This window comes from Dreissena polymorpha, chromosome 14 (assembly GCF_020536995.1).
Source record: "Dreissena polymorpha isolate Duluth1 chromosome 14, UMN_Dpol_1.0, whole genome shotgun sequence".
In the NCBI taxonomy this organism is placed as follows: domain Eukaryota; kingdom Metazoa; phylum Mollusca; class Bivalvia; order Myida; family Dreissenidae; genus Dreissena; species Dreissena polymorpha.
Window position 1 is genome coordinate 24,767,103 of NC_068368.1, and position 15,476 is coordinate 24,782,578.

General features: G+C 36.0%; 1 protein-coding gene across 30 annotated transcripts in view; it reads right to left on the reverse strand.

The window, feature by feature from the left end:
- Positions 1 to 9,972: 9,972 nt before the first annotated feature.
- Positions 9,973 to 15,476, reverse strand: part of LOC127858832 (transforming acidic coiled-coil-containing protein 3-like) — a 164,936-nt gene continuing 159,432 nt past the window's right edge. For 26 of the 30 annotated variants that reach the window (XM_052396127.1, XM_052396132.1, XM_052396154.1 and 23 more), the window contains 3 exons: positions 13,345 to 13,451; positions 11,990 to 12,110; positions 10,373 to 11,221 (listed from right to left, as the gene is read on the reverse strand). In XM_052396127.1, coding sequence (XP_052252087.1) covers positions 11,159 to 11,221; positions 11,990 to 12,110; positions 13,345 to 13,451 — 291 coding nt within the window. In that variant the 3' untranslated portion in view covers positions 10,373 to 11,158. Of the gene's footprint in view, positions 11,222 to 11,989; positions 12,111 to 13,344; positions 13,452 to 15,476 lie in introns of all 30 variants that reach the window. The other 4 variants (XM_052396139.1, XR_008039076.1, XR_008039077.1 and 1 more) reach the window with 4 other exon arrangements.

Below are 15,476 nucleotides of genomic sequence, written 5' to 3' on the forward strand. Positions count from 1 at the left end.
GACAATGGTGGAGCCGGTAGAGGACATATATTGCTTGGCAATAGTCTTGTTGTATATGCGTTTCTTTTTTCTATTTTCTGCATACATCATCTTACATTAAACGCACGATTTCGCCCAAACTTCGAACATAGCGCAGAGCAATAATTTTATGGTAATACTTAATTAGAAACGAATCGTATTTGCGAGTAAGCACAATTTATAATCGAAATGCTCAAACACGCACTAAAATCTTAAGGAAATTCAATAAACATTTGCAAAACATGAGCGAATACGACCACGTCTAATTGTGACGACAATGTGTATTTCGAGACGATCTATTTAGTTAGTACAACTTAATTCGGTGTCTTGATGGTCGTAGAATTATATGTACAGTTGAAACATCAGCTTAAATTATGATTCTGCATTAATATCGTAAAACATTAAACAGGCAAATGTTCTTTGACTTATCGGAAAATCCATTAACAGCGACGAGTTCTTGTAAATAAGCACACGATTGAAATAAGCATGCACGACGGTTACATTACATTCACTGGGAGCAAGGAACGACAATTCTGCATGGATTATTGGTAAATAAGCTGCACACATAAAAGGGACATGTTCACATATTTACTTACATTGAAATAATAATTCAATGTATGAACTAACATCAATACGATTCGTGACATATCCTGCAATAAAATTGCAAGAAAAACCGTTATTTTTTAAATGACCTTCTCTAGATCTGGGTCCTCTGGAAGCAAAATGCACTTTTTCAATTGCAAAATTCATGCTTTTTCTGTTTACAGTTCGCATTTTGTTTTAACGAAAGGCTCATATGAAAAGCGTTTCAATCATTTTATCTTACCGATCTTGATGAAGGATAATCCGTACACGAATCGACTCTCATCGTTTTTTCATAGTCAATGTGGTTCTTTCGTTTGTTTCAATAATATGTATAATGAATGTATATTTGTAAGAAGTTATAAGAACCCATGGCATTTTGTGTTGTTATATTGCCAAACTGTAAACACATCTCTGTAAAGGTTACAATTTTGATAACGTATGAAATGAAGCAATGATTGAACTCCGTTCTGTCTTCTTCGTCTTATTCATGCATTGCCCACGAGTCTCTCTGGGACATTGACGTAAAAGTAAACAGTTCAAGAGTCGCGGTGTGGTGCAGCTAAACGGATATTTAAAACTATTTATAAAGTCATTGGTGACCTATGTTTAGTGCCATCTCTTCCTTGAATTCGTCAAAGACTGGGAGCCGTCACAGCGGTTTGACAGCTGATTTCACAGTCTTGTTGTTGACGGGAAGTAGGAGTGTCTGAGGCAGTCTGTTCTTCAGAGTGGAATGCAATCTTCACGCAGAGTTGTTGTTCCTAGCTCTCACATACACCTCTGCAACCAATCCCCACGCAGAGTTGTCGTTACTTGCACTAACATACATTAGATTTGATTCTGCTATGCTGGTTCCCGTCAAATATTGCGCGGAGGTTGGGTCATGACATGAATGAGACGCTCTCATAAAAATAGTCCGTTCTGAGCCCATCACAGAGGTGAATGAAATCTAAGAACCGTCGTGCAAGAGATTGAGTGAAATGATGTACCTGATACTGTTGCCTTTTATGGACTATGTAGGAGGGCGGAGGTAGGGGTCAGATTGAATATCAATCAAGTTGTTAATGATTCGGCACATCATAGTGACCTTGGCTGTTTGGAGTCTGTCTAGGGGCTGCCATCTGATGTCTGCTATCATCCGTGAGCTGTTGTTTGTACTCCTGTATTCGCCTTTCACGTAGCGTCATGTATGTTTGTGTGCGAGGGCCCCCTTGCAGTTGCAGCGTAACCCGATATGGATCGCACTAAATTGGCGAACGTCCGGGCTTTTAGACAAGGTGGGAGGCAGGGTAGGTTGCGCCTCAGGAAGCCTAGGCTGTTGCTTGCCTTCAGGGCGACTGCAGCTACAAGAGGTTTCCAAGACATGTTGTCCGAGATTGTGTCTCCATGGCCATCTGTCTTTCTTTACTGGTTCACGCTTCTTTCCATGAACTACATGTACGTACCCTGAATATTTTGGATGCCGCTCATTCGAGATATGCATGACTTCACACTTTGAAGGATTGAATGACCTCTGCTTGTCTTTTTTTACATTATAACAGGCACAGTTGTTGCATCGCGTTTTGCTAAAAAATGAATCATTATAACATGCACAGGTGTGCTCGACGTGGCTCGATTGGTCATTGTCGGCTCGGGTACTACTTTAATGTACCCCGGGTTCTCATACGCATACTTACATGTACCCTGGGTACGGTAAATGTACTGAAACGTTCCCGGGAATTCTAACGCTAAATTAGTCGTTGTCGGCTATTTTTTATTAATTAATTATGTTCATATTTATGTCAATATTCTGTTAAATGGCTTCTATATTACCGAAATCCTACGTAAATCAAAGTACTGACAGTACTGGTGTGACGATGCTTTTGAGAGGATGGATTTAAATCATCAAGTTAAGTTTATCTACATCACCACAATCACCACAATAAATTGTGTATGTTGGTACGAAAAATAAATTTGGTAAAAAAAAAATGCGAAAAAAAATTGGGTATGAAATCAAATTTGGGTACGAAAAAATATTTGGGAACAAAAAAATTGGGACCGAAAAATTTTTGGGTACGAACAAAAAATTGGGGATGAAAAAAAAAATGGGTTCGAAAAAAAAATTGGGTACGAAAAAAAATTGGGTACGAAAAATTTTAAGTACGGAAAAAAATGGGGGAACGGGAAAGTAGTACCTGTGGGGAACTTGACCCACACTCGCACATTTTCGGCCCTTTCCTTCAAACATCAGATAAGTTCCTCGAAGGCAATAGTATGAATACACATTTCGGAAGCGGTAATGCGGTCCTACCTACGCGCGTCAAAATGTAAGCGAAATATGTACACAAGTCTGTCAGGAATGATTGAATTAACGAAGAAAATCGTGTATTGATGTAAGTTTTTTTAAGAAATGTGCAGAAAATATATTAAACAAGAGCTGTGTTTGTGAAACGCAATGCCCCCTGCTGCGCAGCTAAGAAGCCATATATTTTACCTTTGACCTTGAAGGATGACCTTGACCTTTCACCACTCAAAATGTGCAGCTCCATGACATACACATGCATGCGGAATATGGAGTTGCTATCTTCAATATTGCAAAATTTGACCTTTGACCTTGACGGATGACCTTGACCTTTCACCAGTCAATATGTGCAACTCTATGAGATACGCATGCACGCCAATATTGAAAAAATTATGGCCAATGTTAAAGTTTTCGGACAGACAGACAGACGCTTTATATTTGACATTTGCCCTTGAAGAATGACCTTCACCTTCACCTTTCACAACTGAAAATGTGCAGCTCCATGAGATGCACATGTATGCCAAATATCAAGTTGCTATGTTCAATATTAAAAAAGTTATGGCCATTAAAGTTTTCGGACGGACGGACAGACTGACACACTGACTGACTGACAGTTCAACTGATATAGGCCACCCTACCGGGCGATGGCGATATTTTTCTCAGCCACATAATTGTTAATAGTTTGATATCACAAAATGAAAGTGAAAGTAGAACTGTCAAAAATGACAACCTGTCAACGTGTTGTTTTTGCTGGCACGAGAGGGCGATTACACTCAATGTGTTCACATTTTGACCATAGGCTTTGTCAATGACCTTTATAGTATGGGTAGCTTTGATATTATTTATTGCTATCATGTAACTGCATGATTGTGTATATGTTTACAATACACAAAGCATAAATAATGATATAAATATAATGATTGAGCTTATAATAATCTGAGAACTATAGCCAGGTCAATTAAGGACTTAAAATACAATTTTGTGTCCTGATTTCATGAAGAAATGACCATGCATGTCCTAGATTTCAAATTCAATGCCCTGGTGTGACACATTGGTAGCATTACCGTTAAACTGTTACCAGGCTTATGAAACTAGTTTTTATTGAACTATCTAAGGAAATCTAAATCAGGCACTGATTTTTCTTGTTTTAATACAGTCATAGACCAGTTGTGGCCTCTGGGTAATGACCAATTTTTGCTTACTTGTCACACCCTTAAAACTTTTCACACGTCTATAATAGCAAATCTGGATTTAGGTGATCTTCAATGGTACATTTAAACTTTAGCTCTGTTACAAGAGTGCTGGTAAAGTCCAGTCACATATTTAAATCTAGGCCATGTCAAAATCAAAGTGTCAAAGACAAATGAAAGATGCGTTCATTAATTATTGTCCATTTGTTTACTACTGCTGTAAGTTTTAATATAATATGACTGATGAACATCATGTGAGAGAAAATTCACATTATCATTGTATATCAGGTTTAGCAGCCTTTTTAGATAACAAAGTATGCTAGTTTTCAATGTCGCTTCTGGGAATCAAACCCGTAGGGGTTTTAGGAAGATTCTGAAATTTTCGATCCCTCGAGAGCAACCAAACCAAAAATTAAGTCAAATATTGCCGACTCGATTTTTTGAGTCGGTTCATGAGGGATAATGGAGCTTGATTGGTCATTGTCGGCTCTGGTACTACTTACATGTACCCTGGGTACTCTTAAGTATACTTACATGTACCCTGGGTACTCTTAGTATACTTACATGTACCCCAGGTACGGTAAATAAACGTAATTGTACTCGGTCCATATTAGACTGTACCCGAGTTGTATTCGCGCCCAAAATCCGATGTCGTAAAACGCGCAACCGATTATCTTAAACACACTTCTCTTCAAAAAACACTGCATCAACATGCTTTTTGAGTATGTGTTCCGATAATATAGAGGCCATTCTACAGAAAATTGACATAAATGTGTATATATAATTATTACAAAAAAATAGTCGACAACGACTGATTGAGGGTTAAATTTCCCGGGTACATTTTAGTATATTTACCGTACCCGGGATACATGTAAGTATACTTAAGAGTACCTGGGGTACATGTACGTAGTACCCGAGCCGACAATGAACAATCGAGCGATACTGGAAGGTGCAACATCTCTCACGCCCCCTAGCATTGCCTTAGCAGTATTCAATTCTCAACAGGAAAGTGCTGGAGTCATTGATCCCGAGGGACAAGAAAAACAATTGATTAATGTTCGAAATAAATAATTTGATTAATGATAATTCTATTATTTGAGCCAGGTCACAGGAAAAGCGCAGTCAAATCAGTATCCAATTAAATTATTTATTGTCAGAAAAACGCTTTTAAGCAAACAGCTTTCAAGCGACTGCAGGCTGATCTAGATCCAAACTGGCCACACTCGCCTTAATGTCTCTTTTACTGTGACACAGTTCATTTAACTTTAAAATGATAAAAAGTACTAACACTAAGAGAGGGTACAAACCAGTAAAGAGTTTGAAATCAATGTTGAATTACAGGACAGCTTGGTGATCTGCAAATCCCCGATGAAATGTTGATATCGGGTATCATAGTCATTCAATAAGTCGCAAAATGCTCGAATACAATTTATAAAGCACAATGTGACTTATATTGATAACTAAAAATACCAGTATGCCAGTTTTGCCGTGTCAAGCTGTTACGATCCAGAAAGTCCTTCATTCACATTGAGTATATATCCTTCGAATTCCAACTATTGTTGTCATAAGCGGAGATTTAGTGAATAAATAATTCATATATCCTAAATGACAGCTTCTTAATAGCGAAACAAGCCAATTTATGCAGTAAGAAAGTTTTGAATCGAGACTCTCATGGGGGCAGCCATTGTTAAATGTTGAAACACGAACGACAACTCTGCTAGGAGAATGTTATCAATGACGAGCAATCTCCTACGCAGTGGCGAATGCAAAAGGGAAGTAACTGAAAAATCGAGTTATCTCAATCGGACTGGCTCGGTCTTTTACATAGGTCGCCATTGTGATTTTTTTTCATGGCTATGATACCTTGGACGATGCTGTTCCAGCATCGTCAAAAAGCATTTTGAGGCAGTTATTGTTGAGATTTTTTCGTATTCCGTAGCGCGTTTAAAGTGATATTATGGGCATTGTTCACTGTCGAATTGAGCTGAAAGGAATTAACAGGTTAAAAGAGTTAGTTAAAATGTGGTTACTGACCAATTATCTGCAACTTTTCTTGCTATCAGTTATTTATTAAAAATATATTTTATATTCGATATTTTACATGACTCACCCAGTCCTCTAAGCCGAAATGATCCGTAAAACAAAAATGTGTCTTTGTGTCGTATGAACGAATCTGCACTAAAACTAAATTTAGGCTCACATCGTACATGCCTGATCAGTTGTCAAACGAAAGTACGGTTGATATTCAAATGCATTATTTTTCTCTTTCCGGGATATTGTTTTAGTATGTTGATGCTGCATTAACAAATATAAGTGTATATGAAGTGAAAACACCAAAAATAAACAACGGTTGCGATAGACACCTTTAAACTATTAGATGCCCATTATAGGCATATTATCACTTAAACGACATTGTTTTTTGGCGGGAAAAAAACTCTGGTACATTAAAGAATACTTAAGAGTACCCGGGGTACATTTAAGTACGACCCGAGCCGACAATGACCAGTCGAGCCACAGTTGTTGCATCGTGTTTTGCTAAAAATTGAATCTGGAACAACAGTCTACAGCATATGTAACTCGTTTCATGCAGTTGGATAAAATTAGCATCCGCGTTAGATGCTGTTCATACATTTATAAAATAATATGTGCCGTTCTCTGGTAAAACCAGACGCAATGCGTTTACAATAAGCATCGTGCCAGAATAGCCTGTGCAGTCCGCTCATATATTTGAGCCTTGTTCTGTGAAAAATGGGCATAATGCATGTGCGTAACATGTCGTCCCAGATTAGCATGTGCAGTCCGCACAGGCTAATCAGGGACGACAATTTCCGCTTTTAAGACATTTTTTGTTTAAATGAAGTCTCTTCTTAGCAAAAATCCAATTTAGAGGGAAATTGTCGTCCCTGATTAGCCTATGCGGACTGCACAGGCTAATCTGGGACGACACTTCACGCACATGCATTAAGCCCAATTTCTCAGAACGAGACACATTTGTATAACTCAAAATTAATTACCGGTATTTAAACAGGACCGAAATGTGTGTTCCGTTTGGAAAAAATGTACAACTTAATGTGGAAAGGAAATCAAACGAGTCATTACAATGTATTTATTGTTTTATTTAAGTCATAGATACAGTTATGGTGTTACTATAACAGCAGTAACATAATCAGTGCTTTTTTGCAACTGCAGCACGTTTACAACTCACTATTTATCATATCAATTACGGATTTACGTAACTATTGTACGAATTCTAACAAACAACTGTCCGCATCAACCATTTACTTCGCAGCTGATTTAGCTGTTCAACACAAAACTAACACATGCAATTAAAACAACTGCAAAATATATACTGAGCTCTTTATTGTGTCTCAAACATAATTGCCCCAAAACATATGAAAACTAAGTTGGTTTTCATATAATTGTTACTATAGCAAATGGTATTTTATAGTTCAAAAAACCACATTAAAAGTTAATATAATTGACAGCAGACATATAATTATAAATACCAATTTTTTTCACTTAAAATACATGAATTTGGACCTGATCATTATTTTTTAAGAAAAGACAAACACAACAAACTGAAAAGATCTGCGAAATGCAAAGTTGAAGGAAAAGCACTGTTTTAAATATATAATATGATTAAGCAATTTCTAACAAAAATAGTATAGTTTTAGTTAAAACATTTTTACACTTGAATGCATAACCCCAAAAATAAACAAGATATGTGTTTGTCAGAAACACAATGCCCCCTACTGCGCTGCTTTGATACATTTTTTTTTTACCTTTGACCTTGAATGATGAAATGTGCAGCTCCATGAGATACACATGCATGCCAAATATCAAGTTGCTACGTGAAGGGACATAGAAGTTATGAGCATTTTTCGAAACCTAAATGCGAAACCTAAATGCAAAGTGTGACGGAAGGACAGACAGTCCGATCACTATATGCCCTCCTTCAGGGGCATAAAAAGGACTTTTTAGGGCATTTTTATGAACATTGGTCTAAAGAATACCCATTTATTTAAAGTAATATTATCAGTAAAGGAAATTCCTAAATAAAACCCTGAATGCATAAACATGTACCCATACAGAAAAAGCATTTTACAAGATGAAACAATCAGCATACAAACTATATACAATAAAGGTAGCAATATTGAAACAGGCGTAAAATCTGGACACATATTACAGTAACAATAAGAGTAACACGTTATCACAAACAAGGCATCAAGCATACATAGATATAACGCTGTAACTGGAAATGTGAAGATCTAACTTCCTTATGTTGACCTACGTTGTGTCTAAATGCATAAATACAATGATTCACATCTTTGATAAATTGTCCAAGAAAGTAACAAGTTTCAAAGAACATAATTAACAAGTGCTTGGCAGAGATACACAATGTATAAAATACCTTCACCTGTAATATTATGAGCTCATTTATTTATACTTTTAATACTATGAATACAAACTGTTGTACTAGCTTAACAATATAATAACAACAGCGATGAAACAATTATGTAATTGGATTTTGAGTGCAAAATATGAACATTTCATGTAAATATCTTTAATGTCTTATACTTATATACAAATGTTTACACACCAGTTTACATTTTGCAATGATAGTTTCTACTCCATGCAGTTTAGACTGTGCAAATTTATTCTTGCATTAATACATTAATGAATACCGGTTTTAGAGTAAACCAAACACATGGAAACAGCAAATATAATGAGATTACTTCTTTGCAAATTACAAAAACACTCAACTGCTTTTACATAATAATAAAACTTATTGTACAAAAATGAGAAACATATGAAACTGTATCATTGGCTACATTAAATTAATTTTTTTACGTAAACATTCTACCAATAAACACGATCGTCACAAATTTGTTTATGTATGGAGACAACTTTTGAAAACATTCACATCTTTCCCATTTTATTTCCTGTATTTTTTTTTAAATTTCGTTCATGTGTTACATAACACTGTTATTCGAGTGTTTTTTGAATTGGTAACTTTTATTTGCATCTTCTGTTGGTTATTAGACTGTAAAGAGATTTACACATATTTACAAATTATAATACTTCATTAGACAAATTGAATGTGAAATCAAAGTACTTGTAAGATTCTATTTCTTTTAAAGCCACACACCCTGAAATGAAATACACGACATAGAAAATTTAAGTATAAATAAGAAACATATTTAATCTATGCCAATTAGAATATATCTGGTGGTAACAAGGTAGAAATACTTCTCTTTTGCGCTTTAAAACTTAAAAATAATCACGTTTGTTGAAAATGGACGTATACGTCTAGAAATCCTTCTTTCGGTTTTAAAAACGAACTGTTTGAATAATAATAAATTACTTGCTAACTATGCTATAGATTTAATTTTATCTACGTCAATTAAAATATATCTGGTGGTTACAAGGTAGAAAGTTGTCTTTTTTGCGCTTTATAACTTAAAAATAATCGTGTTTGTCGAAATGGACGAATACGTATAGAAATCCTACTTTCGGTTTTAAAATTAAAAAAATAAATAAATTACTTGCTTACTAGGCTATAGATTTAAGTACAATTTTGCACACTTTCAAATTGCATCTATATGTATTGATTAATAGGTACTTCATTTCAAGGTGTGTGGCTTTAAACACCCCATAGACATTCACGCTTTAAAAAGCAGTGTTATAATTAGGCTCAGGAAAAAAGTGACATAAACCATTTCCTAAATCAAGCTGATTTATGCAAAACACAGTTCATAACAATGTCGAGACAAATCAGGACATATTTTTACACACAAATGGGTGACTTAATTGTACTTGAACTTAGCACTATATGAGCACAAGGCAAAATCTGCAAGCATGATATAAATGTAAGAATATAAACAAAATAACTTTCTTACATAATTTAAATAAATATTGATATGATCAACTAACGCACCAAAAGAATGAGCTGATAATTAAATTGAACACAATTTATAGCATGTTGTAGTTATACTTGCAAGAACGACTGATAACACACAAGACTGTAAGCAGTTTACTGAATTTTAGGCTCTTCAGTGTTAAAAAACGCTTCATAACATAATAACTGAAAGGTTTACGTTAATCAATAAAGCTTTTTTTCCATAAAATGGTTTGTTCAAAATGAGCTAAAAATATGGTTACATATTCTTGAAAATCATCAATAAATAAGGAAAAGCTATGCTGAAAGCCCCTAAACAATTATCAAACAGTGAAAATATTGCTGAAGCAAATGTCTATTTTACAACTGTGGATATTTTATTCTGATAAAATAATCCTAGCTTGACTAATGGTTTTACCTACAGACTACATCACAGAACATGGTTTAATATTTGTATGACCAATTTTTTGTGAATATAAAATACCGGTAAATCAATAAATATGAATACATTTTATCAATATTTAAAGTAAAAATTAAAAGAACATGTTTTAATATTTTATTAATTACATGCAGGGTTTATCAAGTTCACCATCAATTTTAGACAGAATCTTTAAATACTTTTGTTTTTCCTTAACTTGTAATAAACAATTTTTATAATAAATGTAATTTGTATATTCCTACTAGTACCAACATACATGATAAACGAAACAATATTCGGAGTAAAAATAAGTTCAACTGATATGAACAATTTTAAAAATAAGTACACAAGCAATTGAAAAATGACTCCATGATTTGAGGTCAATAACACTTAATTTGACAGACCAATGAATACAAAAAAAATCTACAATGATTTCACTTTAAAATCTAGCCAATGAAAATTAATCTCCAACCCAGCAATTCTTTTTCATTGGCTACTATTTTCACCAAAAACAACTACGGAAATTGAGATATATTTAAAGACATTGGCTTCAGGAGAGTAAACAGCCAAACATTTGTTGCTCAATCTATAATTTTTTAAACTGCACAACACTGAGTCTAAATCCAAGAAAACAAACCCTAAAGTAAAAAAAATTCACACGATGGCCAATAACACAACTTTCTCACAGTTACTTTGTTGTCATGGTTTTCACGTTGTCAGTTTTCCCAGCCACACAAGCTGTCTATTGAACTGCTCTATCACTCACCTTAATCACCAACCTTGGCTATAAGTTCATCACATATGGCGGTGAGTTCACTATTCTCTTGAATCTGAAATGAAATGGACCACCAGTTATTGCTACATGTTAACCCTTTGCGACTAAGATACGTATTTTGACGCATTTGTAGTCACATTAGTGTAGTTATTTAATTTAATACATTACTTACTATATTCAAGTGTTAAAGGCTATATTTCCAACCCTTATATACTGATGAGCAGCAAACAGCATAAAACCTGAACAGACTGCGAGTTGCTCGCACACTGTTCTGGTTTTATGCTGGTTGCAAAAGCAGTTTTCACTTTGCTTCTGAGTGGGAAAGGGTTAAACACAGATAAATCCCATGAAATTGATAATAAAACATGAACATAAAAATATACAAAAGATTTCTATTGCATTGTAAATTGGTGGCCTTTTTAAAGGGAAATTTGCATCTTTGTATTCCTAACTGAAATTATTATAGTGTTATACTTTAGTACTTAAAACATCTAAAAAAGCATTTATCATATTCTACATCTTGTTTTCTGCAATTACTTATATTTCTTTCTTATACTGATACATGTGTAATGTACCTTTTTAATGTTTTCATTGGCTAGTTTATTTGACTGAAGAATCGAGTTATGTTATTTTGAAATGAAATTTCAACATCAAGCAACATCGGGAAATACAAACAACTTTCGTTTTTTTCATGACATTTACTTAAATATTAATTTCCTATACTATTTTAGAAGCATTTGCACTTCACACAACTGCATAAAGCCCAGTTTTCCCATAGCATGACTAACCATATACTTTTTTAATTTAATCTATTCACCAGTACCTTTTGTTCCAAGCTCCTCTGAAGGCCTTGTATTTTCAGATCTGCTTTCTTAGTGGCTGCCTCCAGTCGAGCCACTTCTGTACTCGTAGATTTACGCAATTTCTCCATCTCATCACTAGCCCTGTCACAGATTAAAAATTCAAATGAATATATATGAGTTGCTCTGCAAAAACAGGGTTTAATTCATGTGTCGTCCCAGACTAGCCAGTGCAGTCTGCACAGGCTTATCAGAGATGACCCTTTTCATCTAAATTGAATTTTAGCTAAGAAGAGATTTCCTTTAAACGAAAAATACCACAAAAGCAGAAAGTGTTGTCACTGATTACCCTGTGTTGAGAGCACAGGCTAATCTGTGAGGATACTTTATGTACATACATCAAGCCTTGTTTTCCCAAAGCGCAACTCGTATGATTTGTTACTTTGTTTGCTGTGTTTAACATTCATTCAAATACATTTTAGCATTCATTTTATCTACACAAAATTTTCCTTAGCAAACTTTGCTTATCTTAGCAGTAAAGTGATTGAAAGTGATTGTGTACTTACATTTAGATGTGCCAGTAACTGACAACTGAATTGTGTAGTATATATCTTTTGACAAACTAAATAAAGAATAATAAATGCATCAATATATTTCCACAATCGACTCCTTTAACTGACAAGCCCCTATAAATAATCCCCCTACATACCGTACCAGTTTATCCTCAGCTTGCTGTATTATAAGAAATCTAACAATATACCCTGCTAGTTTATCATCCCCCTGCTGTATTACAATAAATCGCACTATATACAGTGCCAGTTTATCATCCGCCTCCTGTATTACAATAAATTCCACTACGTACCGCGCCAGTTTATCCTCAGCTTGCTGTATTATAATAAATCCAACTATATACCCTGCTAGTTTAACCTCGGCCTACTGTATTACAAAAAATATCACTATATACCATGCCCGGTTATCCTTTGCCTGCTGTATTACAATGAATCCCACTATATACTGTTCCAATTTATCCCCAACCTGCTGTATTACAATAAATCCCACTATATACCGTGATAATTTTTTCCTCGGCTTGCTGTATTACAATAAATCCCACTATATACCATGATAATTATTTCCTTGGCTTGCTGTATTACAATAAATCCCACTATATACCATGATAATTTTTTCCTCGGCTCACTGTATTACAATAAATCCCACTATATACCATGATAATTTTTTCCTCGGCTCACTGTATTACAATAAATCCCACTATATACCATGATAATTATTTCCTTGGCTTGCTGTATTACAATAAATCCCACTATATACCATGATAATTTTTTCCTCGGCTCACTGTATTACAATAAATCCCACTATATACCGTGCCAGCTTATCCTCTGCCTGCTGAATGACGGAGGCCATCTTCTCATCTGCCGCCTTCAGTCTGTCCTGGTAGTCCTGCACACACTTCTTGAGTATCTCCTCATTCTATTGAAATACAGGAAATGTATGAGCCTTGTTCTGGGAAAATCAGGGCTTAAAGTATGTGCGTTAAGTGTCCTCCCAGATTAGCCTGTGCAGTACACACAGTAGCCTGTGCAGTACACACAGGCTAATCTGGGATGACATTTTTTCGCCTTAACTGGATTTTCAATAAGAAGAGAAATCCTTTAAACAAAAACCCAATAAGAGCAGAAAGTATTGTCCCTTATAAGCCAGTGAGGGTTGCGGGGTATGGACAAAAGCCCTCTCGGACATTAGCCCCTAGGACAAAAGCCCCTAGGACAATAGCCCCTTCAAAAAAGTGCACTCACGGGGATTAGCCCCCAGGTGTTTTAAAAAGTTGTATTTTTATTTCATTTGTTTTATTTCATAAGTAATTACTTATTAATATGTTATGTTAACACGTAAATTTTAGTGTTTTCACAATTTCTTTACTTTTATACTATTACTATTGGTGGTTTATTAATTAACTATGAAGTATTTTTTAATATTTATTGTTTCATAATAACAAGATGACAAGATTGCAAACAGGTACGTGTACGAGTCAACAAAAGGGCAATTAAAACACTACTCTATGAATCGTTAGATTTAAGTAGGAACAAAATGCACAGGAAAGTTTACACTTATGACACAACGAACATTATAATAGTCACATTATCTAGTTTTCTGTAAGAGTACACGCACACAACACATGAAGCACTTAATTACTGCTTCCATGCAAGGGTCTTTCTGCCTCCTGAGTAATCCTGGCACAAGTTGTGAAAGCGCTCCTGGATGTTCTTTGTGGCTCGCTTCACTCGTTTTCTCTGTGGTTGGCCTTGGGAATCCTGGTACAGTGCAGTTTCAACCATGGCATGGTCCTTTCTGAAGTGGTCTATCACTGTCCAGATCGACGGGTGATGATATCCGATGAGTTTCTGGAAGCTGTGGTTCCAAGCCTCACAGAGGTTGTTGGTTTGAGGCTCGTTGTCCAAGGTCTGTAAGTGCACGTTCCAAAGAGGAGGAGGGAACAGTGGTGGAATTTTGCGGACACAAACGGGCTGCACATCTGCTTCTGGACCTGCAGGTGGCTGGATCCGGCGGAAGGTGCCGGAAACATACACTCTATCAAAATAGTCGAGCAGTCCTTCAAGGCAATCAGGTGCAGTATCCCGTAGGTGGGTCATCCCTTTTGCAACATCCTCCATGGGCAAAAAGGCTAGTCCATCCAACATGCCGCAGAACAACTTCACTGTGTTGTCAGTCTTGTATGCTTCCACAAGCCCAAGGTCCTGAATCTTCCTCCAGGTGCTTTGAGTCAGATGGTAGAAACATCCTTGGGTTGACACATGGGAACCGAAGGTGTTCCTCACCGCCTGGATGGATGCTTGCTCAAAGTCCGTCATCACCGTCAGTGGGTCTGGGCTGCAGCCGATCGCCTCACACTTGGACAATATAGCGTCAAACAGTTCTGTGTAGGTATCTTGTGTCTTTCCTGACAGGAGTGCGTAGACACAGGTCACCGCAGAATCTCGAAGTGGTGCTCTAATTATGTAGAGTTGCTGAAAGAGTCCTGGTGCTGAGGGGTGGGTTCCATCCATAAACCAGGTATCTGAACGGCAAAGGTGTCTCAGCGCTTGATCGGATCCAAACAAGAGCATCCTATTCACAGAGTCTTTTTATAACTAAACATCTTATAATGTCATCTTGATATGTATATCATTTTCTACCTTTTAATTGCATTTACTTTTTAAAAAGATGAAATTTAATATATAAAATGAATTTTAAAAAAAGGTAGGGGCTAACGTCCTAAGGGGCTTTTGTCCGAAGGGGCAAATGTCCTAAGGGGCTAATATCCTAAGGGGCTTTTGTCCTAGGGGCTTTTGTCCTAGGGGCTAATGTCCATGAGGGCTTTTGTACTACACTCGAGGGTTGCACAGGCTAATATGGGACAACACTTTTTGCGCATGCATTAATCCCTGTTTTGCCCAGAGAGAGGTACATATTAAAGATTGGCTTGTTTGTTTATTG